Source organism: Falco punctatus, assembly GCF_963210335.1.
Source record: "Falco punctatus genome assembly, chromosome: 5".
Taxonomy (NCBI): Eukaryota; Metazoa; Chordata; class Aves; order Falconiformes; family Falconidae; genus Falco; species Falco punctatus.
In genome coordinates this window covers 47,175,001-47,202,289 of record NC_137584.1, presented here as the reverse complement: position 1 = coordinate 47,202,289, position 27,289 = coordinate 47,175,001, and the positions used below count along the sequence as shown (strand labels likewise).

Genomic DNA, 27,289 nt, shown 5'->3' with positions numbered 1-27,289 from the left:
CTGTGAAACTGTACTTCTGACCCTTCCCCCTGGCCGTGCCGTGTGCTGTGTGTTGGGAATTACAGTTGCAGGTTTTGCCTTTCTGCAGCTGCACAGCTCCCATCCATTCCACCGTCACTTCCCGACAGTGTGAGCAGGGATGGAAGGAAGTCGTCCTCACACTCCCCTCACCTCCCTGATGTTCTTTCTCCTCCCTTGCTCTGGCCCAAGTGCTCACGTCTTCCCAAGGTGAACGAGACTGGGACTTGAAACAAGTTGAAACTATATTTCCCCCCCCCTTCTGGATTAATTTTAAATCACGCCTACTCTTTTATCCAGTTCACCAATGCACAAATGCTACTGCCAGCACAAAGAAGGGGATGGCTCAGCTGAGGGAGTGAGGGACTCTCAGCTGTGCAGGAGGAAAGGGAGAGACATTTATTTTAGTGGCAGTGGCAGCTTGTGCTGTGTTAAAGTTATTGTGAAACTACAGCAAAGTCACCAACTGTCATCGTCATGTCGGAATGGATAACCTTCATCCTGCCCCCTTGTATTTATAGTGCAACAGATTCTAGCCATAGTCCATTTTATATATATATATAGCTAAAATTGTGTAAAAAATGCATGGCTTTAGGTATGTGGATGGAATGCGTGGGATGTTTTCATTCCAAGATTACAGCCCTACAAATACCTAAATATGGGTAATTTGACTGGTTTCTGAAACTAATACATTTTGTGGGTTTATGTTTCTAGAATCTCTATCTTACAAGAAACAAACGCTCCCTGTGATAATATCTGGCTTTAATTCCTTTAACCATAGTCATTGCACTTTGCTGAAGCAAGTACCATTCACAGCATGACACAGCTATCTATGAAATAATTTAACTGCATCATGCGCAGTCAGCAGAAGTTCAGTGCTGTAATTGGAGAAAGTGACTCCATAGTGTCACTCACTATCTGAGCTAAATATTATGCTGCAACACTTTTCATTTCCTTCCTATCTATCGTAAAAATTTGGGCAATTTATCAATTATGTCAAAGCACCCTGGTTAAAAACTCATGTTCACATTTGATAAAAAAATGGTGTGGGGTTTTTTTTAGTATGTCATTTTAATCCTTACGGGTTCAGCAACTATAAACCTTAAGTAATATCAATAGCATAAGCAGGTGCGCTCACCAGAGGTAGTTAAATGGTTCTTCATTGTTTAATTTGACCAAATCCTTCAGAAATTACTTGATTCTGCTCATTGACAGTGTACGTGGAAAAGTTAGGCATGCAAGAAGCTGAAATAGCCACCAACCTTGAGTTTTGCAGCATGAGTTTGAGTTTTGAAGCTTAGTATCCTTGCTACACATTGTTGTGTGTAAACTGTCTAGAAGGACACTATTACAGAAGAAGAACTTGAGGAGTTTTAGCAACCATATAAATGCAAACTCTCACAGCTCCTGCTTGAATGCACGTAGACGGAGCAGTGCATCTCTCAGTTGTCTGTGCATGATGCACCCAGGTGGCAAATGGCTTGTAATAGCCATTACTCTAGGAAATTTCCAGTTGTTGTACAAAGATGTGAAGCATTAGAAGAATCCTGACATCTGAACCTTCCTAAATAACATAACTTAGCAAATAATGTTTTAAGTTCTTTTGAAAACCAAGTAATGCGTGGAATATTACTTCCAGCCCCATATTGCAAGTGACTGGAAATAAAAGTATCTTGGCCTAACAAAATCTAGGAAAGACTGGCAGTGAGCAAAAGAAAATCTTCTATGACCAGAAAATAGTTCCAAAGTTGGAAAAGTATTTTGGAAATACATATTTGTTATTCATTTTATTTACAGATAATAACTCTTAAGTAGCAAACCTCCCAGTTAGGCCACAATAATTTGGGCTTTTAACAGACAGCTATTAGTGGCTGTGATATAATATCACTTACATCAATTTCAGTGGTCCAGCATTGACCAGAGAAGTAAAAAAGTAAAAAAGATCAGTTTCCAGCTCACGTTTAAAGTGAATAACCATCCCGCTGTATTTTTAGTACAATGGAAAGAGCTGTGATAGTCGCATGGTAAGGAACAACTCGGTCTCTACCAAGTGCTACGCAAGCTGTGTATCTTGCTCTTCAAAAGGGTAATAAACAGTCCTTTTAGTCTGCCCAAAGCAATAAGAATAGAAGTGATTCAACAGCACGGTAGCCTAAGCGTGTCACTAAAATGTGGTCTTCTGGAAACTGCTTTTAACACAATAGGACTATTACTTGGCCAGCACAGTTGATAGCCACATGCTTTTGTTGCCATGAGCTGTGAGAATCAGTAGAATCAGAGATTGCTGTAGAAATGTGAATGTACTTTATGATGGTCTGTAGTAATTCTGTACATCTCTTATGTCTGTGTTCTTATAGCCACTTGGGCACTGAAGTAGCTGAAATGAGAAAGAGGCAGCAGTCACAAAATGAAGGAGCATCAGCTGTGTCTCAAGCACCTGGAAACCAAAGGCCCAACAACACATGTTGCTTTTGTTGGTGCTGTTGCTGCAGCTGTTCATGGTATGTCCTGTAGTATATTTGGTTCCATATCTGCCACAGGTAAACGATGAGAATGGAAAGTGCCAGGCACTGGGAACATGCAAAATTCTGGGAGAGGATTGCTGCCAAGCGGCACAATTCAATATGTCACTTAAAAATTTGATTAAACAATTCCCTGATTTGGTTGGACATCTTGTGAGGGGGAAGAGGAGAGAATAGTAAATTGAAGCTATATTTACCCTACTTAAACCATAACTAAATGAGGAAATTTCAGTTGTAAAACTAGTATGTATGAATGAGACTTGATATGGTTGTTTTGTAATTTGCATTCAAAGGGGGTTTTTTCTGCTTGTATTTTTGATATTGCAGTTCTCTGCATTCAGGGTGGTAAATGGGAGGTGGTCATAAATGTGAATATATGACTACTTAGTTGTTGCACAATATATATTCTGTAAATCCAAAAATGCAAGCCTTAAATTCCACTTTATCTTTTAACTGGTGTGGCATAATTTTAGTGGGAAAAAAGCTCAAAAATTGTGGCTGCTTGTCTTTTCCTAAACAAAGAGTTCACTTGGAAAGTCAAAGAATTAAAACCAGTTTCAGAAATAGCTTTACATTCACAGTGTCTTGAGATGCATCAGTTTTTATTTCTCTTTTTCATGAACATAGTTAGTGTTGAAATATAAAGTAATTGACGTGCAGTATTGTTCAGAGCCTGTGCATCCTATTACATACACAGTTCAGTCTTTTTGGAGTGACCATTCCTCTGTGTATCTCTGTTTTCACTTGAATCAGCCATCTGGACCCAATCTAAAATCTGAGGCTATTTGCCCCCAGTATATTAAAAAATACATAGCAGCATGTATGCACCAGGCATCACATGGGACAGCTTTTTACAAAATGCCGCACCGTGGAGGCAGTACCAGGGTGGACCTGCCTTGGCTGTTACTTCCAATTTCACCTGAAGGCAGAGGATATTTGGAGCAAGGATGAGTGAGACCTCATGCTTTTATGAAGTTACTTTGGAGCAAGGATGAGTGAGACCTCATGCTTTTATGAAGTTACTTTGCAATGTGTTCAATCCATACAGCAGAGACGTGGAAATGTATTAAGTGGGAAGAAAAAGGGAGAATGTTTTGCCATTGTTATCACTGCTTTGTGACAAGGGCACAATGTAAGATTAGTTGTACTGTTACAGACCAGAGAGGTCCATTTAGCTCAGTATCCTATTTCAGGCAGTGACCTGTAGCAGATGCCACAAGGAAAGGATAAAACAAGTGGACATGTACCTCCTCAACCTGCCCACAGCAAAACTCCTCACAGCTTCTGCCAGTCTCCAGCTCAGGGACTTCCTGGCCCACAGGTTATTTCTGTGTGTTTTATAGCCCTTGATGGAATTTTCTTTCATTAATTTGTCCAACCATTTTCTGAAGCGACTTCCTGAACTCATCTAAACTTTTGGCATCCAGAGTTTCCTGTAGCAATAAATTCTACAACGGACCTGTGCCCCCTGTGAACTATTACTCCCTTTTAATTATTTTAACCTACTAGATGTTAATTTCACTTGATGCTTCCTTGTCCTTATGACTGTAAGGAACAGTGAATAATTGTTCCCAGGATGATCAAGATTTTATAGGGTTCTCTCATATCCCCCTTCAGCTGTCTTTTCTTAGTCTTCTCTGTTTTTATCTCTGTGATACAGAAACTGACCCAGATCATGGTTTATTCTTATCTCTCTTCTGTCTATCCACCAACCTTGTGTCTCCCTCTGTACCTTTCCTATTCTACTGTCTCCTGTCTAACATGTGTGACTAGATCTGTTGCAGTAAAGACATGGGTGCACCACGTTTCGTGTTTGCTCTTGTTTTTTCAGGAATTCCTAGCACTCTGCTTGCCTTTAACTAACCCCTGAGAAGATGTTTTCATAGAATTATCCACCATGACTACAACATCTCTTTGCTGAATGAAAATAAAGCTCGTCGTAGTACATGTACAGCTAGGGTTGGCTTTTACCTTGCATACTGCAACATGAATGGCCATAAAAGTATCAGTCTAATTTCTAAAACTTAAAGAGAACCGATTTTATTTTTTAAGCATGCTATAGCTCAAGAAGTCTAATTTGACAACTATATTTTGAAGCTTTCACGAGCTTTATGACTCCTAGTGCCTCCACTCCTCAGAGTGCAATACTGTTATATATTTGAACAGTTGTGCATATGAAATCTAAATTAGGACAATTATTGCTTTAAAATGTAGGATGTCCCTTCAGCTGCTTTAGTAACTCATTATTTTTTTTTCTTTTCTGTTAATATCCTGCTTTTCTGGGGGTTTGGGGTTTTGAGGGTTGGGGTTTTTTAGAAAGTAGATTAGACTGAGCATGGAGAAATCCTGTCAGTTTAAGCCAGTTTTCAGGATTAAGTCAAAGAATGGGTCAAAGAGGATAGTGACTTCATTTGCATTTTGTAAAATCAGAAAGGGAGAACAGATGATGTAGTAAGTCTTTTCCAGCTCTATCTTCTGTGATTCCACAGTGGAAACTCCATTAGAGGAGAGATGGGGCAAAACTTTGAAAAAGCCAATATGAAATGTTTCAGAATCTCATTTAAAATGAATTAATTGGTTCTGGTGCCAAATTTGTTTGGTAACTTTGAACTGTCCAGGTACAGTACGGATTACTGTTCTTACCTCAGTTGTGTACCCTAAAAAACTAGTTTTGAAAAAAATACATAACAAACTTTACTAGTCACTCATTATATAGGGGTTTATAGGTAGGTAATTCTCTAGAGCAGTTCTCTGTATCAGGAAAGCCTAATCGACAGTTGTAACAGGTTCTCTGGACCTAACGTAATGACATGCTTTCCCTAGTTCCACAGGTCTTTGTATTTGAGTAACTTGAATTTCTCAAGAGATACCTGCCTGGAAGTGTTTCTGGATTTATTCATGGTGATGACAATGCTTTAACTGTCAATATTAAGATTAGGAGACTTTTCTTCTGTTTTTCCACCAGCCTGTGTGGCTGAGGACAGGTCTCACATCTTAACTTCTTAGTGCCTCAGCTTCCTCACCATTCACAGAAATGGGGGAGGTATATGCAGCTTTTAATAAGAAGCTTTCACTTTTATCTGTTTGAAGAGTTAATTAAATAGTTCATATATCCAAACAAATCATTAGAATTCTAAAAATATCTTTTGTGAATCATGTGATGTTTGTTTTCTGCTGTTCCACCCTGTGTTACAACCAGAATAGGCATTAAGTCTTCTGTTTGCTTAACAGCATAGGCAAATATTCACATCTTTGTTTGGGAAATAGCACTTTGCCTAACAGAGGCTTGTTAACAGCAAAAAGTTAGATCAAAAATTTATTCAATACATCTTATTACAAACGTATTTTTTTTAAGTCTCTAATAATTCTATCTTACAGGTAACAAATATTTGGAGTACTTCTCTGCTGTTGTTGGATAACTGGTAGGCAGCTCAGCCCCACGCAGCCACTTGCTCACTCCTGCCCCATGGGATGAAGGAGAGAATCAGAAGGGTGAAAGTGACAAAACTCCCAGGCTCAGAAAAAGACAGTTCCATAGATAAAGCAAAGCTGTATGCACAAGTAAAGCAAAATAAGGAATTAATTCACTGCTTCCCCTGGGCAGGCAGGTGTTCAGCCACTTCCAGGAAAGCAGGGCTCCATCGCATGTTAACAGTTACTCGGGAAGACAGACACTACAGCTCTGAACCCCCCTCTTTCCTCCTTCTTCCCCCAGCTTTTATTGCTGAGCACACTGTCAGATCCCTTTGGTCACCTGGGGTCAGCTGTCCTGGTGCGTCCCCTCCCAGCCTCGGGTGCAGTGCCAGCCTGTTCGCTAACAGGGCAGCATGAGAAACAGAGGAATCCTTGATGCTGTTCAGCAACAGCTACAGCACTGGTGTGTTATCAGCACTGTTTTGGTCACAAAGCACAGCACCATATGGGCTGCTATGAAGAAAATTAACTCCATCCCAGCCAGACCTGCTACATCTATTGGCACTGATAACTGTCAGGACAGTAAATTGCTCAGTTTACAAGAGTAAAGCAGGGCTGATTACCAAGGTTTGATCAGATTGGAAAAGATAGAGGTAAGCAGACTCCTTACATTGGCCATTTTATTGTAATAGGTATGGTGGTATGGTCAGGGTGTTGCCCAGCTAGCTTAAGCCCTGAGCTGGTACCTGAGCACCAATAGTGCAGGAAGCAGTCCTCCCAAGTGGAGAAAATAAAGTGTTTCTGAGGTTTCCAACAGGAAAAGCTTGTCCACCGACTGCAGAGGCAGATGATATATCCCTCTGGAGATCTTCTAATAGGACCTTCCTCTCTCCACTGGCCATATACAGGCCTTAGGTGCTTACTTGAGGAAGACTGCCTCACTAAAGCATCTAATAGATAAGTACCAGCCAGCTACCTAAGGTGCTGGAGTGAATCTCACCCTGTGTCTTAAGTTTCCACAAAACACTGTTCCCATAAAGGACAGAAGAAAAGGCTTTCTTACTAGGTGTAATTTCAATTACTTGGGTAGCCTGAGAGTTGCAAAATTTGCAGTAAGACCCCTGACAGTCTATAATTTCCTCAATTACACTTTCTCCAGAGCGCTGCACATCTAGTATTTAGTGCTACGGCTTTAGAGTTTTGAGCTCAGCTTGGCGAGATAGGGGTAGAAGCCTGCTGTTTCACCTCCCCAACCTGATTTAGCAATCCATTACTCCAGCTTTACGAGCAGACATGAAGTCAGTCATTCTCTTTGCAAACACCTGTAAGTCACATTCTTCAAAAAAAACCCTCACAAGATGCTATCACAGGGATGTTGGTTCTTCTGCCAATTTGATTTTGCTTCCTTTTTTTCCCCCCTCCCAGAGCAGGAGTCATACATTTAATCCTTTCTTCCTTTCGTAAGGTGCTCAGTGAATTTTAAAGCTGAGGGACACTCTGATGCCTGATAATCCCTCTCCTCTTACAACACACAGAAGGCTCAGAAGGCATCTAACTTCTGCCCTGCAAGAGACCGTAGCAGTACGGGAGCCTGGGGAATGGGACAAGGCTCCCAGGGGATAAGTGAAGATGATCACACAGCTTCACTTGGTTCTGTAGCTCAATTCAAATGTGCGAGCTGGAAGACCTTTACCTTAAAGGGAACCATTAAAACAACTGCTGAAGACTCTTGTGAAAGAGGGAAAGGGACTCGCATGTCCAGCAGCTCTGAGCGGTCTTGTAAAAAGCTATGCCTGCCATTTGATTTCTTGTGACCCTTCCATGACTAGTTTCCCACACCCAAGAGATGCCAAGGAAGATAGGGTGTTTGCCAGCTTGGCAGTAAACAACAGTTGCTCTTGGCAAGAAACCTTTCTCCTCCAGTTCTTATAACTTGCCTGTGACTGCTGTGAGTTACATCTGAAACTTCTTCCTGATGACCTTGTTACACAAATATTTTTCTTTATTAAAGGGAACATTTTTCTTGCATGGGTTTAGCAGTTGACTTGGGTCTACAAGAAGATATTTCTGTAACTTGCACCATGAATATGAAATGACAGATACAGTTCTAAGGACAATTTTAAATTACTTTTTTTTTTCTCTATGGGGTTCAACATTTTCCTCCTCCTAACAAACAGATAGTACTCTAAATGAAAAACACAAACCCAAACAATATTTTTTTGCACTTCTCACCTTTCCAGTACTTTGAGATGAATATTTTTTTCTGGTGTATTCAGTGTGAATTTGCCATTCAAAAATTGTGTCTAAACTTTGCATGACTACACAAGATAATCCCTAGGGGTTATAGTCATGGCTGCATTATCTTATTTAACTACGGTAGAAAGTTTGGAGAAGAGGGAAGCAAAGAAAGGATAGAAACAAAAAACAATTTAATGCAACGAATTATAGCCACATGTTCTGAAATACATGGAAAACAAAATCCATGTTCTTCCTATACTTGTCTGCAGCAGATCTTTTATACTAGGAGTAGACTAGATGGTACAAAAAGAGTCATGCAGGCTCCAGAATTTTGTTAAAGCTTTCAGAAAGAAAATTAAATTAAATCTTTATCTTTGAAACAAAAGCACTCATTTTAAAAAATATTTTTGGGTTTCAATTTTATTTTTTATTACAAACCTATTTTTTTAATTTTTCTTTTCCTCCCTGAACACATAGGACAACGCATCTGAAACAGATGTACTCAACTCTCTGCATTTTACCTTTTTGAAACATCACACCCGAGAAAAGCAAATATGGAAAAGTGCATCAGGAATTGTTGTACTCTAGTGCAGGCTACTGTACTCTATTTTATTGAAATAGAAACTGATATTTTTAAATATTTAATGGGAAAAGATGTTTCATTCTGAGCCTTTTTACACTTTAAACTACTTTAAAGACACAGGACTTCCATATGTCTTTATCATTTGCTGTTGCAGAGGTCAAGGATGAAAACATTCTCTGTCTTTCCTGGAAAATAATTTATTCTGAGGGATAGTAGGCTTAGCTAGCACAGGAACTCATGCTTTATGCATCTATAGGACAGCATCATCTGTATCCTCACAGTGCAATGAGCAGCACTGGTGCTTTCTTCGGAATGAAGCACCAGTTCTTCTGACAGGTAGAATTTAAAGCTGGATAAAATCCATTTTATGACCTGTCACGCAACCTACCAAATGTGATATTCTAGTAAATCTAGTAAATCAGTCTGAACTCACCTTGCCTTTAAGTCCACATATCCTCAGTGCTGAGGCCATGAGAGAAAGCTGCCTGGCAGACATTCCTGTTGTCACTGGAATGCACCATGGGGTGAGTGTGGGGTAAGGATTTACTTAGTCCTCAGAAATGGGCCTTTCAAGGTTCCCTGAGCTACTTAAAATAAGAAATTTAAATTCTCAGCATTTGGAAAAACAAGCAGAAGACACTCTAAAAATAAATAGCTTGTCAAATATTTTTTTATACTTTAGTAAGTTATGTTAACAGCACTTATTAAATAATACCCAAGTAAAGTATTTCTTTTTGCTTTAAAGCCAGAGAAAGGGATGATCTCTAAAGTTAAAAAAATCAGAAGGGAGAAGCATGTCTTCCTAATGGGTAAGATATTTAATAGGCTCACTCTGCTTTATGATTCAGACAGTGCAAGTGTTTTTGCGGTAGTTTTATGGATGTTTAGCTCCTCAGGGCAGGCTGGGGACAGGTGGCTCTGTGCATGCTTGTTTACACAACTCTCCCAGGGCATCACAGCCTGACTTGCTAACCTCTGGGCTTGTGCCCTTCTGTGGCACTGAGCCAGATTGTCAGTGTTAGCCTAATAATTCCTGGAAGTCTCCTCTCTCCTTGAGATAGAGCACAGATATACCTCAGATGTGATTCCACACACAGCTTATCCCAGAGCTCCAGAGGTGGCGAGTAAAGGCAGCTTTGACCGCTTCCTGCACCTCCCTGTGAAGCAGATGTGAAATGCTACTGTTTGAAAGAGGGGAGCACGTTTATTCTACATAAATGATGACACAAGGTGCAAAGGTATGCTAGATGAGGTCTCAGGTGTGCTAACTGCAGCAAGCTACTTCTCCATAATTTTTCCTGCATCTACTCTGAAGAGTAAGATGTGAATGCAGGAAATCAAAATGTTACCAGCAAACCAAAAGAACTATAGAAATAAAATCTACAAAAACCAAAACTTAATGTAAAAACAACTAAAGGAAGCTTAAAATTAACCTGTTTAATCTCATGAGAGCCTGCCTCGATCACTGTGGAGCCCTGTTCTAAATTAATCAAACACATCTCATCTCCCATTGTGAAAAAGCAGCCAGGAAATCCCTATTTCCAAGGTCATCCAGCACCTTTTATCTTCCTCTTTTTTTCTTCTCAGCCCCCTGCCACCTGCCTCCACAGCCCTGTGGAAGCACAAGCCCTTGCACAGCCACGGAGCAGGGGCAGGGGCTGTGCACCAGCCAGCTCCTGCAGAAGCGGCTTTGGTGCAGGTCATTGCTTTGTGGGACGTGCAAAGTAAATCAAAATCATGCAGTTCTCTAGGAGAAATCTGTAAACTACACACTGCATTTATTGTGGCAAGTGTCTGCCAAGGAGCAGTCACTAAGGTGCTGCTGGCCTACCATGAAATTGTGGTGGAAGCACAAAGACACACAAGACGTATCAGCCATCCAGCATACATAATTAATTTTAAATTCCTTTTCAACCAAGAATTCTGGTTTAAAAAAAAACTTGAAAAAACTGTAAACTGAGACTAACTGCATGTAAACTGATAGATGTTTCTATTTTCAAAGGTATGGGGTAAACTTGTTCCTCCCCATAATAAAATAGAAGTCTAATGCAAAGAGTGGAGAAATAGCTTCTCAGGCAGCCGGTCTGTTAACTTTGATCACAAGCCAGTCATAGAATCCTCATTAACATCAAAACCAGCCCTGGGCTCTCTGGGCCAAGCTTTCCTAGTATCAGGATTTTATCCTTAATATTTTAAACTTTGAAAGTTCATTTCGTTTTGAGGAACAGATGGAGGCTCATGTGTTTACTGACATTTTTACCCATCTGTGATAACATAAGCAGGTTAGAGAATGGGTAGAACATAAACATATTAGCAAAATTTTAATAAATGTTTCTGAAGCTTCACAAACCAAATGCATAGATCCCTCTGTGTATAATACTACTGAGATAAGAATCCTGCATTGGTCTAACTGCAGAAAATAGTCCTATTTCAAGCAAAAAATTCTGTAAAGAAAATTGGAATGCAAAAAAAAAATAAATCAGAACGGCAATCCTACTAAATTGAAGAATAAATACATGCTCAGAGGGGATTTGGGATAACACAAGGCTCATTCTAATTCAGCTGCACAGAAGATACTGACAGTAGCTCCTTAGAAGGAGATAGCAGACTAAGTCTAGTTAAGTTTAGAAAATTATCTTGATTCTGCCCTGGCGCAGCACACAGAGTGTATTCAGGGACAGCTGCTCTTGAGGAGGCTAGGGGGAGAGAAAGCAATAGCAGAATCACCTCCACTGGGGTAAAGCAGCTTGATGTCTCCTCAGAGGCCGTTTAAGAGATGGATTGCTTCAGAGCATCAGCATCTTGGCTCTCCCTTGCCACTCCTGCCTGTTTCCCAACTGCCTGTGCCAAAATGCTATTCAGTTTGGTGTCTGTGGAACAGTGGCTGAAGGAAGATTTGTATTGTCATGACAGATTTTCTGTCACCAGCGCACAGCTTGACTGTTGCTGTGGAAAAAAAGGAAAAACAAAAAACCCAAGAGTGCCGAGGATGCCTGAGTCCAGTTTATGCTGTGATTTTCAGCTGTTGGGTGTTTGGAGCCCTTGAAATCTCCCCTGATAGGATTTGGGCTGGTTTTTTGCTTCCTTGTTGCAAATTTGGCTGTTAGGTATTTACACAAAGATGTGTTAACTCAGGAGTCCATGGAAAACCACAGAAATGGAGAAGTGTGTGAAAGGTCAAAATGGGTCTAAGATCAGAATATAAGCTGAAATAAGGCATGTTAATATATGGTGTCCTTTTAAAGGTGCCAAGGTGGCCTTGCAAATCCTCCAAACTTTGTTCATCATGGAGTATAATAAAATCCTAAACATTTAACATGCAAAACCAACAAAAAAAAGTCTTATCCAAATTAAACACACTGGTTGTTTCTATACTAGTGAACTAAGCAGGGCCAGGGCCAAATACAGGCTCAAGCAATCATCTGTATGTACAGTGAAATTGTTAGCAAGTGTTAACCCCCTTGCAGAGTGCAGGCAATGACCTGTCGCAGGTGCAGAAGCCCTGTTTTAGGTATTGGCTTTACAAACGGGCTACGTGGTGCCTTGTCAGGCCAGAGAACTCTCCTAGCTGATTTTATTTGCAAGAATAAAGGTAGTCTGTAGTTCCAAGCTAAAAGGGAAAAAAAATTAGGCTACTTAAATCTGTTAGCGGGAAAATTTCCATCTTACAAAGGTTTATTTTTTAACCGTGTATCATTCCAAATCGGTTTAAAATGTCAGTTAAAACAGGAATAAATGTCTAGCACTTTTAAGAGAAAAAATGAGAGAATGTATCATGGAAATGAGTTGACACCCCAGTAGATAACACTTGTAAGATGGAGATCCTCTCACCAGAAAAGTGGGTCAAACATTCATTATGTGAGGCAGAAAGGCAAGGGAGATGTGAATCTTGTCTAGTCACTCTTAATAATTCCATACGTAGACACATTTTTGTCTAGATGGCAACTCTGGCTCTTTTGAAGTAGCTGATTGGGGGCCTGGCACCAGCAGAGGCTGAGCACCCATTACAGGGCAATGGATACCTTCGGTTCCTGTTGGCATCCGTGCCGAAAGTGCTTCCCAGCTCAGGGCCTTGTCTAACAGAAAGTGCGAAAACCAACAGTTAACATCCATCAAAACAGATGCCTGTCATGTATACAGTCTGGCATGGTGGTTCTCACTCCTGTTTGTTACTTGGACAGATGTTCTGTGTAAGATCCCCCATCTCATTTGATTGTAACGTGGACAAACGTAAACTAGTTTGGTCCAGGCTAATTTCATAAAATACGCTGTTCGTAAACATCATGGTAGGAATTATACTTTACAAATACATACAGCCCTCTTTAATTGAAGAACTTTACAACACCTTATGAAAACAAAATTTAGTATGAATTTAGTGTGAAATGCTCCCAGGCATTTCTTCCCATTTGGAAACTAAATCTATGGAATCAAAGGAGTGACCCTAATCAGGCTCAATTCTTTACTGTTGCTGCTATTTTCATCTCTGCAAACCAATAATAAATAAAAAAAAGAAGCCACTACAGTAAGTGAGACAAGGCCCATTTGTCAGAATTAATTGAGACCATTAGGCTTGCTTGCTAGTGGATTGGAGGGCTTCTATTCATCAAGTTACCCTTTCAAAGAATACAATTTCTATTTCTTTGAACACTAGACAACTGCCACTTTTAATTATCTCAAATGTATGAAGGAATTGGTTGCAAAATAGCTGTAGCCAGGAGTAAAGACATGGCAAACTGTCTAGTAATTAGATGTATCCATTGTACAAGATGGAATAAGAACAGTAATATTATTCTGAAGGAAGGAATGAAGCTGACAGCCAGACTAGTCATCTGTTGGGTGACCTGACAAGAGAAATACACCCTTGAGTTGAATCTTGCCTAAAGCAGAAACCAGCTCTACAGCAATGAAAGCCAGAGTAACTTCATTAGGAATTATTAGCAAGCAAACTTTGGCAAGCCATGGATTTCTTAACTATACAGAAATTACATTCCACATCTGAGAACAGAAACTTCAAAAATTTATCCCAGAAAAGACTAAAAGTTTCCAAAAGTTGTAATAGCTTCTGGTGTGGCTATCATTATGTAAAAGTGATATAATCTCTAAAGTAGAATCCAGCAGAAAGAATTTTTCTTACAGATTTTCAGAAGAAAAAATAGATCTGAGGTAAAAAGGAGAGTTTAGGAAAGTCAGATTGCTTTAAACCACTGGTTCTTTCCTCCCTTGCATAGTTACAACTTTTGCTCAATACTAGTCTGAGAGAGAGCGTCCTTTATTTCAGAAGTTCAACTACAGTGCACACTGGTAGTTTCCATCTGCCTTTGGATGCCTGCTGAGCTGCAGTATCTGTAGGTAGGTAGTTTAAATCAGTCACACAGGAGCAGAGGAGGAAAGCAAGTTCAGCAAGGCTGTCCATTAAAAGGACTGGTCTCCTTCCACATACCTTTCAGCCTGCATTGACCTTGAGAGCATTTCCCTCCTTTACCATGAAGTCACCCTGTAGTGTAAATTTCATTCCATTTTTTTAAGTAGCCCCCAAAAATGTTCTTTAAATGACTTTCTTTAAATATGATCATTGTAAATGCGTTGGTTGTGGCACTGGTGGTGACACCTGGAGTACTGTCTCCAATTCTGGGCTCTTCATTGCAAGAGACCTGGACATCCTGGAGACAGTCCAGCAAAGGGCCACTAAAATTATTATGGGACTGCAGTACCTTTCCTGTGAGGAAAGGCTGGGAGAGCTGGGAACGTTCAGCCTGGAGGAGAGAAGGCCCAGGGGTGTCTTATCAATGTGTATAAATACCTGAAGGTAGGGTGTAAAGAAGACAGAGCCAGGCTCTTTTGAGTGATGCCCAGTGAGGGGACCAGAGACAGTGGGCACAAACTGAAACACAGGAGGTTCCCTCTGAACATCAGGAAACAGGGTTTTACTGTGAGGGTGACTGAGCACTGGCATAGCTTGCCCAGAAAGGCTACAGAGTTTCCATCCAGTCTCTCCCCAGTTCAAGAGAGACAGTGAACTACTGGAAAGGGTCCAGTGGAGGGCTACAAAGATGATGAGGGGCCTGGAGCATCTCCCTTGTGAGGAAAGGCTGAGAGAGCTGGGCCTGTTTAGCCTGGAGAAGACTGCAAGGGGGTCTTATCAATGTCTACACATATCTTAAGGAAGAGTGTCAAGAGGATGGGCAAGGCTCTGTTCAGTGGCGCCCAGTGACAGGACAAGGGGCAATGGGCACAAACTGGAACACAGGAATTTCCATCTGAATATGATGAAAAATTCCTTACTATGAGGGTGACAGAGCACAGGAACAAGCTGCCCAGACAGGTTGTTGGGTCTCCTCTGAAGACGTTCAAAACCTGCCTGGACATGATCCTGTGCAACCTGCTGTAGGTGGCCCTGCTTTAGCAGGGGGTTGGACTAGGTATCTCCAGAGGTCCCTTCCAACCCTGACCGTGCTGTGGTTCTCTGACTATTCTGTGATCCTTGGAAATATTCAAAACCCACCTGGAGATGATCCTAGGCAGCCTACTCTAGGTGGCTCTGCTTGAGTAGGAGGGGTGGACAAGATGGCCTTCAGAGGTCTGTCCCTTCCAACCTCAATTTTTTTGTGATTCTGTTCAGCTTGGCAAAGACTACTCTCAGATCTTAAAGGTTTGCAAAACATTTCTAGATATATTTTTTGGTATTTAGGGGAATGACCCTTCTGTCAAGGGGTCTCCAGCAGGTTAGTTTTTTCCACTACCAAACCACTTTTGAACATTTTCTAAAAGAAGAAAGGATCAGTATAAAAATTATGTCAAATATCCCACTGCAAATAGTGATCTATGATGGAAGATGTATTGACACATGGATTTTTAATTCTACAAGGCTCTTCTTTCAAATTCTTCATGGGGTCCTAAGGGACAATGCAGTTTGGACAAAATTGAAAGCTTGTCTGCCAAATTTACACTGAATTCAACTTTCACGGAAAATACAGCAGGAGAATATAACTCCTGGCTTTGAAAAGAGCCTGTTAGTCTGACTGTCCCTTATGAACAGAAAAGGTTATCAGACTTTAGATCTATTCCATTTTGCATCATTAAATATGCAGGAAGGGGAACAGAGCGGAACACTGCAGATTTGCTAAAACCTTTTCAGGTACTTGCTTTACTGAGCATATCCCTCTATGACTTACTTTAGCTTAGCATTCATATTTCAGTAAGGATGATCTACCTTCACAGTGGCATGTGGGATGCAATTTAATAACCTTATATAATGATCTTACATAAACTCCAGAATCTTGGCCAAGACTTCCAATTAACAAAGAGATGATTATACTCTTAAGCACTAGATCACTTGGGTTCAATTCTGCTTTTACTCAAGCTGAGGAGTAGCACAAGATAAGTAAGACTATCAGGACAGAGCTAAAAATCTTAACTAATTAGACCTTAATAGCCTCAGATGCTCCAGATATCTTAAACCTTATTTTCCACCAATCTCCTTTTTCTTTTATGATTTATAGTTGAATCTGTAATGACTTTGACCAATTATGCTGAATCCAGCACAGTATTAAGGAAGCACTGCAATTGAAAAGCAGTAAGAGGTAAAGCCTGCTCTCCCCCACCTTCAAAGTATGGCAGAAACACACAATCTCTGATGAACTGAGAAGTTTCCTATTTTTCATCAGGAAGCTCACAGCTCTGAACCATGATGACCTTATCATAAGCCTCAGAAGAAAAGAATTCACAGACCTTATCCAGGTTTTCAAAAGAAGAAAGGAAGGACCCTGTTCATCTGTAATGTTTTGAAGTGTACTTCCTTCTAAACTCTCAAATATTGCACAGGGCTAAAAGCTATTCCTTCATACAGAAAAGTGTAAATAGCACTGTAAAAGCAGCACTACAGAACAGACAGGAGAATTGTCAGTGATTCCTTCAGTCACCCCTGGCTTGCTGCTACAGCGCGGGTTTCAGAAATAATGACGGTGAACGGGCCAACATACTTGTGTGCAGGCATAAGGCTTTAGACCACATCTCTGTTCCTATGTCCGTACACTCCACATCAATGCCACTCTTCTAAAAATCTCAAAACAACCCCAAAAAACTTAACTTCAAAATAACCCAAAAAAACAAATGCAGGTTTTACTGTGTTTTGGGATTTTGATACTATAAGACATTGATCTTCAAGCTGCTCGCCACAGTTCTTAGTATAAACATGGTTCTGAGTGAAAGGTGGGGCTGCCAACTGTTTGCAGGACTCTGAGAGATGAGGTTCTAATAAACTCCATATATCAAAAATTTAACATATATAGCTGCTGGATTTCCTGATGAACTCTTTTCTTAAAGAGAAAGTCTCAGTAATCAGAAAGCTTACTGAGAAAAACATCTACTATGACAGAACGGAATTTTTCTACAGAGCTAGGCACAATATTTCATTTAAATCTATGATTTGATTACATTAACTAGAATTAGTTATGAAAGACTAGTTAGAACAAGTCACCAACAATGAATGAGACCAAGGCACCTGATTATTTCATTTAAAAATGCAATTATAATTATTTGAAAAACCATCAAAACAAATTAGGAAATTCATTAATTTTAAACTTTCCTACAAACACTGTTTTGTGGAAAAACCAATTCAGAAGTAAGTTATCTTTTAACTGTCAAATCTGTGCAGAACACAAACTCAGTTCCAGTCAGCTGCATTCTCTATAAAACCCCAGTGGAAGGGCCTATGAAGCAGTTTCTGCATCCATCGCAGGTAGCAAAAATCAGACCAGAAAGTTTCCACCTTGAGCTCCTCCTTGGCCCACAGGATTTATGGTATGCAGAAAGGTGCATATGGGAGCCAGAAGTCTGACTGCATTTCCTATTACTGGATCCTGAGCAAAGCATCTAGGCTTTTCAGTTGAAAGCACATTCACGGCACACACAAGTGCCCAGCCGTCTGTTACAGACTGTTTCTCAGCTGCATGCTCTTCAAACAAAGAGATGGGGGAAAAGGAAAAAATCTGAAGTACAGCACACTACAACACAGCAAAATGAATTGAGGGGGGAAAAATACCACCAAGGAAAATTGCAAAGGAGGAAATTGAATGTTTTCTAGCTGTTGGAAGAGACAAAGCATCTGTGTTTATCATTTGTTTCATTTTTATTTTACTTTTTGTGACCTATCATGGTGGCTTTTATGGTTACAGGTCAAAATGATGAGACCACAGTGTAAGCTGAAAAAAGAGCTGGGAAGTTTGTGACTCCACATTCCTCCATCTGAATCTTTGAAATATTGGAGGATTTTCAGCTGTAATACAAAATCTCCAGGATGCTAGCCTAGCAAATACTTGCATTATTTAAAAGAAACCAACACAGAATTTTTGTTTGGGTTTCTTTTTCTTACAGGAGGTAAGTCTTGCAGAATGAGACCTCAAATTTATAAATCCTCCTTGCAAACACATTTTTTTTTTCACTCTAAAACAGCTGAATCCAAGCTGGAGTCTATGCTTGTTTGGGGTTTTTTTCTTTTAAAACCCATTTGGATTATACAGGTCTCTTGCACCATCTTTTCACCTAAGGCAAATGTAACTCTGGCACTCAGAAAACTTAGCACCACAGGTACCTGCAGTCTTTGAAAGGAGTTTATAGTTTCAGTGGACACTGCCAAGTAGGCTGATTATAGCCTTATGGTAATTGTTGGCTTCTCCCCAACAGATTGCCTTCCTGTGTCAGTTCGCTAAACACCATCTCCATCATTTAGTTTTAAGCACAAGACAATTCCTTTTCCACTCAGAGAAGGATGTAGCTTTTTTTCATTAAAGTCTTTTTTTCAGTAAAAAATTTTACATCCTACATTTCTTTACTGAATTCAGTGAAAATCTGTAAATCTTATCTCATTAAAGAACTAGGATGGACACTAAAAAAAAAAAAAAAAAAAAAAAAAGAAAGAAAAAGAAAAAAGGGTTCACATTTATTTTGATGTTTCTTCTTTGGAACGAAATTATCATGTTCTGCTGACTGAGTTAAGACCAGATTCTGGTCAATTTGAGTAAATGACTCGAAAGGCTCTTGACCACCATTCCTCTCCGAAGTTTCTCATGGACAACCAATGCAGACATATGGAAATACCAAGTTTGCAATTTTTACTGTTTCACATCTTTCTGTGGATGAACTGCAGGTCACTTATGCTGGCCTTGCAGACCTGCAGGGGTCCCCACAAGCCTCCACTCCAGAAATCATTTAGTGACACTTATTTGGCCAAAGTTTGCTCTACATTTTATGCTTTGCATATACTAGTATTATTACAATGGTCTTGAGTGCTTAAGTCTGCTATTCTTACAAGGAGATAAATTCTCAGAGGTTAGAGATAGGAGACCACAACACATGGCTTTGATGACTGATGCATCCCCTTTCTAATACAGCCAGGGGCCTGAAGGATATAATGCAAGTTTATCTGAGCCTATGAAAATATCTAGTGCAAAGCATCGCTTCTTCATAAAAATAATAAATCTAGCTCTAGCTTTTCTGAGAATAATTATTCTGGATGTTACTCACTTATTCTAACAAAAAGTGAATTGTTTTCCTCACTTTGATAGAAGCAGGGGTTTAGCCATTCATTCAGCTTAAAAAAAAAAGTTATCCTGGGATAATATTGTCTATCTAACATTTCATTCTCATGGATACCTATTTTTGTGCCATTAAAATGGGGAGACAAGATAGCATTACTGACTAGACTCCAAGTGATTTTGAGATTAACATAGCTGTGTTGTTCTTTATTAATAGATCATGATAATATTGCAGTTATTTTTCATTATTACTGCTTTACAGTTAGCAAAACCATTATGCTCCTCTGTTCATAAACAAACAGCCCTGACTAGTTTTCACTGCCATAAGACTTAAGTATTCCAGCTGTCAGGAAAAACAAGGTGTCAGAAAAAAAATATCTTTGGTTTCATAGAAGAAATTGAAGAGTGAGAATATAGTTGTCTATTGCATGATCATACAGCATACAGGGACCACATCCATCTCTGACTTCTATCAGAGCCTGCTTCAGCATGTAGGAGTAAGCTTGTGAACAGAGCTGTGCAAACAGTTGTTTTTCGAAGACTGACTTGAACCACAGAACTGAAGACAGTCTGGTCAGATTGAACCATAATCAAAAATGAAAAAGTTGCTGGCATGCACTTTTTCTGTATCTGAATTAAAACCAGAAAAATCACGTTTGTGTTCACATAGCATGTTTTAAGCCAGCCACTTATAATATAAATAAAGGCATCAAAGAGCATGGAGACGGGCAGGGGCACAACTACTCTGCTTTGAAGAGTGAAGGTATTTATCCAGCTGGTGAAAGATACAGGGTTGGTGCCCATCTTTGTCTCAGGTGGTTTTCAAAACTGGCTTCCCCTTACTTTAGGAAAATGCACTGATCTTATCATCTTGTTTTCAGGCTCTGCCCTCAATGATGTGTTTTATATAAAACGCTTAAAAGTATTCATTACATGATGATTTGCCAGTAAGTTAAGAGTTGCCCATTTCTGCCTTGAGTTTTCTGTAATTTACGTCGAACTGGAATAGCTTCATCAGAATAGCTTGAAAGACATCTACCCCACCACATTCCCACAGGAACGGTTCTTTCAAATCCCGAACAGAGTGCACTAACCTGCTTGTTTAAAGGAGGGGATTTCCTCCTCCAAATGACCCTGTTTGGTAAATTCAGCCTGTGTTTGTCAACACTTTAGGTGAATGGCCGTTTTACATCATCTTCCAGTGGAATTTTAAAATCACAATGACATCTTGATCTCTTGTGGTTTTTGAGAGGGTGGGAATTGTGTTTTTTTAAGTAAGCCTCCACTTAATCTGCATCTACTAAATCACCATTATTTAAGTTATGGCAGTCCTGCCTGTAGCTCTCTTGCAGTGGAAGCTGCATGCAAGCATCAAAAAAATGCTTCTTGGCTTTTGGACCTCTGCCTTAAAAATATTTTGTCTCTTGGTCTGTTGATAATAAAAATTCCTAGGAGTAGGATAAGGTGAAGAGCAGTGCCAGTGTGATACACTCTTTCAAAGGGTAGATCAGTGAAAGAAACATGTCAGAACATCTATTATCCAGAGGATCTTAGATTGATTTTCATCTGAAAACCAAATCCTGCCTTTAGATTATGTATGTGCAACTGACTTCACGTGGCCTTTGGGCTGGAATAAGGAAGGTTTTTGTGTTACAGCGGTGGCTGAAGGGCTCATGGCCCTACTGTGTGACATACACCAATTCAGCCTAAAATGTAATCGTTGCCCTGCAGGGCCTAGCATTTACAAACTTCAGCCAAGAAGTAGGAATTGAGCACAGATCTGAATGGCAACCCAGTAGCCTACCAACTAGTTCAGAGCATCCCAGTTTGATTTCTACTCCTTACCTTCATAGTAGCACAAAAAACACACGTAAGGCAAGACACTTTAATTCTCAGATTGTCTTCAATGCCAGACATAATTGCAAAATACTGTGATGATATATGGCATATGATGCACATAACTGAGAAAATACCTGAGTGAATAGTAACTGGTGTTAGCCTTGTATGGGCAGAATATTAACCTTAGCACCTGCCACATCGGCATAGTTTTCTTGCCATAGCGATAACAGGAATTTCACCGATTCACCTGATTTAGGCTACTGATACATGAAAATCTGACCCTTGGAAAGCAATTAAAAACTATTTGTTTACTGGATATACAGAGAATGAAAGATCAGCTCCAAGCTCTATATTATTTTCAGTTTCTTAATGGCAGTAGAAAGTAGGGATGCTATGCAACTTTTTTAAAAAGGCTAAAACCACTGGCTGGAAACACCTGGAGGAAAAGTCAGTGAGATTTTTGCTCTTAAGTAGTCCAACTCTCTTGATGATTTTATCCAGTTACCTTGGCTTTTTTACCATGCACCACTGCCCTGCAATACTGATTTAATTAAGTAATTACTCAACGGGACAATTATTTAATTGCTGAACATGAATATTAACAGCTGAATAATAGTGGCTACATAAATAAAGATTGGTTTTCTGAATCCCAGTACATCCTCCAAAAACACATCAGCTAGGAACCTGGACCAGTTTAACCTTATATGTGGTAATGTGTTGAATTTGTATACTTCTTCAAGTAGTCATTAGCATTACTCCCTGGTCATTAGCATTTTTACTTTAAAAGTCTGTGAAGTTGCAAAGTAGAAATGCACTAACTCCAAACAGAAACTAGCCATAATAATACTATTACAGTTTTACAGAAACAATCGTTTTTGTAGAAGTCAGGAACAAGATATATGTGAAAGGTACATCAAGCTCAGGCCACCTGGGTTTACTGAAGTACTTTTTACCATACCCTCCAGAGCAATAAAATCAGCATAAAAATAGGCAGAACTAACTTTCCATGGGAACAGAAAACAAACCAGTGCTTGTGCTTTCCACTTAAACTCTCTCTTTTTCAAGGCATTAGAACTTTTGTTGGTTTTGGTTTTATCATCGGTAATTTATGTCTTAAATTTTAGAGATATCTGCAGGAGGTACTCCAGCTAATAAATAATAATGGTACCATATATGTTACTTTACATCAAATGTCTCTCCAGAATACCTCCCTTTCATTCAACTACTTTTTGATAAGGCATGTCAGCCATTTCCTCTTCTTAAAGACTTAACTAAGTAAAGATCATTTTGTTAATCTTTATCCTGTTACTTTTCCTCTGTTTAGCTTTACACTATACAGCATCATTGTTTTGACATAATCAGCTAGCTTCCACGATGGAATTATATGTCAAGGACACCAACTTCAGATGTGCAGAGTGCTTTTGCTGCTGAGGGCTGCTTGAATTCCACTGAGAAATGTGAGCAGACAGGGTATTTTCAACTGAAGATAGCAACATAGTAAATAGCAATGCAGTGTGGTCATCTTGAGGTAAAAGGTAGCAATCTGTTATTGTGATCAGTTATTTAAAGGCTGCTTTCAAATTAGCTTTGCAGTCACAAATGTGCAAATATTTAAATTTTTTTCTAAGTAAACATGAGCCAGTTCCTTGAGTGAAAACAGAATATGTCTGAATTGGATGTACTTCTGTATAAAAATGATGGTTTCTTTCACAGCAAAAACATATCAAAAGTAATGTATCCAATGGAACTCCAGCTTTGACAGATGCAGATAAATAAAAGTCGAAATGTAGTGCTAGTGTTTATCACTGGAAACATAATGCAGAATTTAGGCCAAGATGTATTATAAATTTAGCACAGTTTTAAATACAATATCCAAAATTGAGAAATTGTTCCAACTAAGTATAACACTTCTTTCTTTAGAGTCTTCCCTGTTTTGCAACTCTGACTAACTTCAGCCATTGAACTCCAGCAATGAATGGTGAGATGAAGAAATTAGGGTCAAGTGTGTGCCTTGCATTATCAGTCTGATATAGGTACCAGAAAACTGCACGCTACACTCTGGGACCACCAGCTGAACTTTTTGCTGAGATGTAGTCTTGTAGGAAATCAAATGCATAGGGCCTATCTGTTGCTCCTTTGATATAAAAGTACAATGAAGTTAACCTGACTTTCTTTTCATTTTCCTGTTTCTCTTACTTACCACACACTGCTTACGTTCCACCTTCATCAGCCCATGTTTGTTTTCCTAAGTTTAGCAGAGATTTTGCATGAGCAAAACAAACAGTATTTGATCCCAGACATCAAATTAAATTAGCAGTGTAGATTAGCTGCTCTCAGATGAGTCACTTTCTACTTCCAGTAAGGCTCTGCATCCAAATCTTGGATGTCTACTGCCCAACAAGCAAATTACCTCGGTACATTTTAACTGTTGTTCATGTGATGGAGGAAAGAAAATGGGCAGCTTCATTCTATTTCGGACAGTCTCAGGTGAACACCCTGTTACATGCCAACCTACACAAGCCATTTCCTCCTTCCATGGCGTTACTCTTCCATGGAACCAAAAGACACTCAGGTCTCCGCATCTAGCAGAGAAGACAAATGCTGCTCTCCCTATGGACTGCAAAGGAGGGAGGGAGGGAGAAAGAGAAGTTTTGTGCCTTCCCTGCTTCTCCCTCACCCCAACTTTGTGCTCCAGCCATATTCAATGTGATCCTAAGCAGTTACATGTGTGGACTTAAAGATTACAAGACAGAAAGTGGATGGTCCTTTTTTTTTCTCCTCCTGTATACGGAACTCCCACTGGCTTTCCTGGGAGCTCCCTCTATAGACTGACAAGCAACAGGTCAGAGGAGATGGAAAGGCTTTTTACCTGCCAACCCCAGAGTTCAGGATGTGTTGTTTCTCCTGCAGCGGTTGATGACACCCTAACACCTTAGCAGCACTGGAGCTGCATTCCTACGCTGTAACAGGGGAAGCAGGACCAAGGGCCTGAACTAAGGTCTTGGCAGGTAAGTGAAGGAGCAACCAGTATCAAACAGCTTCATTTGAAAGTGTACGTCTTTGTAATGTTTAAGTCTTAATATGTGCTCTGCTTTACCTGGGAGCTTAAACTTCCACTTCTCAGAGAGTATTTGAGATCACCTCTTAACTCAGCCAAATGCTTGAAAAAATGTTGAAGAAACTCATAAATGCAGAGGGGCTAGAAAGAAAGGTTATTTGTGCTAAAAATGCCTCGAAGCTAGGATTTCTTCTTAGAGCTGAGCAGAAGTAATTCAGGTTAGTGGGGGAGGGAGAAGCTTCATGCTACCAACATATTTTTGTATATTGCTGCTGAGGATGATTGAAAGCATCATTGTATGGTCCTCAATATTCAAAATATGAGCTCTCCTGCGACTGGGAGGGGGGAACTTTTGCTTGGTTGCTTGTCTTCTCTCAATTGGACACATAGGTAACACCTGATAAAGGGAGATCTCCATCTCCTTACTATGTTCCACTTCTTAAGTTTAATTATTGGAACAAAGTTTCTAATATGAATACTTATGTCATTCAAAAGGTGATTTATTTCATTAGTTATCAGGAATTGTGTTCTTGCTGACAATACCATGTTCCAGAACATTCACAAGGAGCACACACAGAGGAATTCACTACCACTAAAGCAAATTCAATTAAAAAGGTATTGGCATAAAAATATGTGATGATAGTTACCAGCTCAAAAAAAGAAGGGAAAAAAAATTAAAAACATCCTTACATAAAGGAAGTCTTTCTTTTTCTGGCTTGTGGTAAGATGAGGGTAATGGACACCTTTCTGTTGAGAGGCCAGTAAGTTTTACTTTTTGGAACGAAAAGCAAATTTAGATCAGAGGAGGAAATCATAAGAGGCAGCTTCACACTGCGTTCTGTATCTGAGCCATCTACTGCCACCATATCCAGGAGACAAAAAAGGGAACGTTCATAAAGAATGAACAACCATCCAGGACTGGTGGGGCACCAAAGCCTCATCAATTTCCAGTTCAGATATTCTCATCCCTTCTACCTTTATTCTTACTAGTATTCTCAATTTACTAAGTCAAATCACTCAAAAAGTGACCTCTAAGTTTGTGTCCATCTTTCAGTGGATAAACTGTGAGCTTGTAAGAAATTACACATACTAATAGCACCTGTTAATTAATATTCATCAGAATTAAAGGGAAAAGCCATTATCAAAAATTTCTTTCCACAATTTTATGGGCAAGAGTGAAAAATGAAACTTTCAATATGTTTATAACTTTTAGAAGTTTACAATTACTATAGTCATTGTTTTAAATTAACTTTCTCTAGACAAAATAAAGTGTTGTACTACATTGCAGCCTCACTGTTAGGAATGAAGATAGAGGAGACAGTGCAGGAAGGCCAACACATACGACCAAAATGGAGAGCATCCAAGTCATAGAAGAATGGTAAGTTGGTCAAACTGTTGTCTAGTAAATGTTTTTAATTTGCCTATAAGTAATAGCAAGAATTGTCTTGGGTTTTATGTTTTGGAAATGTCCTTTTGACTACTTTTCCTCAAAAAAAATCTACACAAAAGGAAGCAAAATCTGTCCTGACAATGCAATGCCAGCAGAGACATTCAGAAGTCAGGCTCACTTACAGTTTCTTATTTGTGGGGAAGAACTGTGGGGAGGAATGGGAGGTTCATGAGTGGTTCCACAGACCTGTAAGAAGCCTCTGCTACCTGTGGAATCATTTTCTTCTGTTTATCCAGACAAGAAGAAAAACTAATGGTCACAAGGGTACTTCACAGTCAGATTTTTAACATGGCTACCTTTCATAAAACAGCTTGGAGTATGGTTTCACTGGAATTAACCAAGGAAACACATACCTTGAAAAACTAAAAGTCTGAGCTTCTGTTTCTGTCTGAAACTTGGGCCCCTGTTTATTGAGTTGAGAAAAACACTAATCTATTATCAGTGTCCTTGAATTCTCTAATTCCGTAAAAAGTGAATGAAAATGTAACTCTAGAGGATATGATTGAAGGTATGACCAACCCAAACAACTCATTGTCTTCTTTCCTATTCATGGTCATTTATGAAAGGACAATGTCAGAAATTTCCACAAAATACTGTAGTGAAGATTGCTTCCCAATAGACAATGAGGGACCACAGGTGGCTTGTTGGCTCCATCCACCTCAGCAGGTTCTTTTCACCCTCCTTAGAGAGAGGACTTTTCACCTTCAAATCATACTTTTTGGTTCAGATTACAATTATTTTGCTGGGTAGTTTAATTTTAAAGACATTCTTATTTGTTATGCCTTTTGGACTGCTGAAAAGCTATCACAAAGAGCCTCCCATCATCCAGTCTGCCTTGCATGCAGAGTAAGAATTGATAAATGGACTTGAAGAGAAATCATATAGACAAACATCATTTACTGTGCAACATGATTACAGAGAAGCTATTAAGAACAGCTAGTAAAGCTCTTGTGTTGGATCCTATCAGGAAGGGGAGAGTTAGTGCTCAGAATTAAGTTTGAAAACATATTTAATTGTTGTTAAGTAATTTGGAGTATTACCTTCTGAAGCTATTCATTGGTACATTAATGGATTAGTGACGCAAGTTAGTCTTCTGTTCACTTATCTAGTGCGTCCACTCTTACAACCCATGAATACTTCCCAGCAGAAAATGGGAATAAGGACTTTTTCCCATTTCTTCTCTTTCCAGTTTTGCCAGCTACGTCCATCACATCTCATGCCAATAGATCATAATTCAGGTCAATAGCACTAAGCAGAGGGAAACTTAGCAACCCTTATGTACAAGCACAGAGAAATATGTTAATTTAAAAGCTCTCTGAATTACTATTTTGTTGGGCCTCATTAGTATGCTCTTGGCTGCCAAGAGCCTTTTGTTTTTCTTGTCCTTCCTGAACCAAATCATGTGGCAGCCAGTGATTGGCCAAACACCATCAGAAGCAGGCAGGGACATCAGGTGTCACCTAACCCCCCCATGAAGGGGAGTCTATTGCCAGGTCCCTGAAATCACATCTCCTTTAACTGCAGATGCAAGAATTCAGTGCTGTTGTGGGATTTTGCCTTTGAGTCTGATGGCTAAAAACATTCGTAAAAAAACTTGTAGAAAGCCAGGCACATGTCTTATAACATTGAACATGT

The 27,289-nt window shown here is 39.6% G+C and overlaps 1 protein-coding gene across 5 annotated transcripts in view; it reads left to right on the top strand.

Annotated features, from left to right (window-relative positions):
- Positions 1 to 27,289, top strand: part of RGS17 (regulator of G protein signaling 17) — a 75,099-nt gene that overhangs the window by 42,558 nt on the left and 5,252 nt on the right. For 3 of the 5 annotated variants that reach the window (XM_080389156.1, XM_080389154.1, XM_080389155.1), the window contains 2 exons: positions 2,376 to 2,519; positions 25,493 to 25,582. In XM_080389156.1, the coding sequence (XP_080245282.1) occupies positions 2,401 to 2,519; positions 25,493 to 25,582 (209 nt within the window). In that variant the 5' untranslated portion in view covers positions 2,376 to 2,400. Of the gene's footprint in view, positions 1 to 1,503; positions 2,520 to 25,492; positions 25,583 to 27,289 lie in introns of those variants that run through there. The other 2 variants (XM_080389153.1, XM_080389152.1) reach the window with 2 other exon arrangements.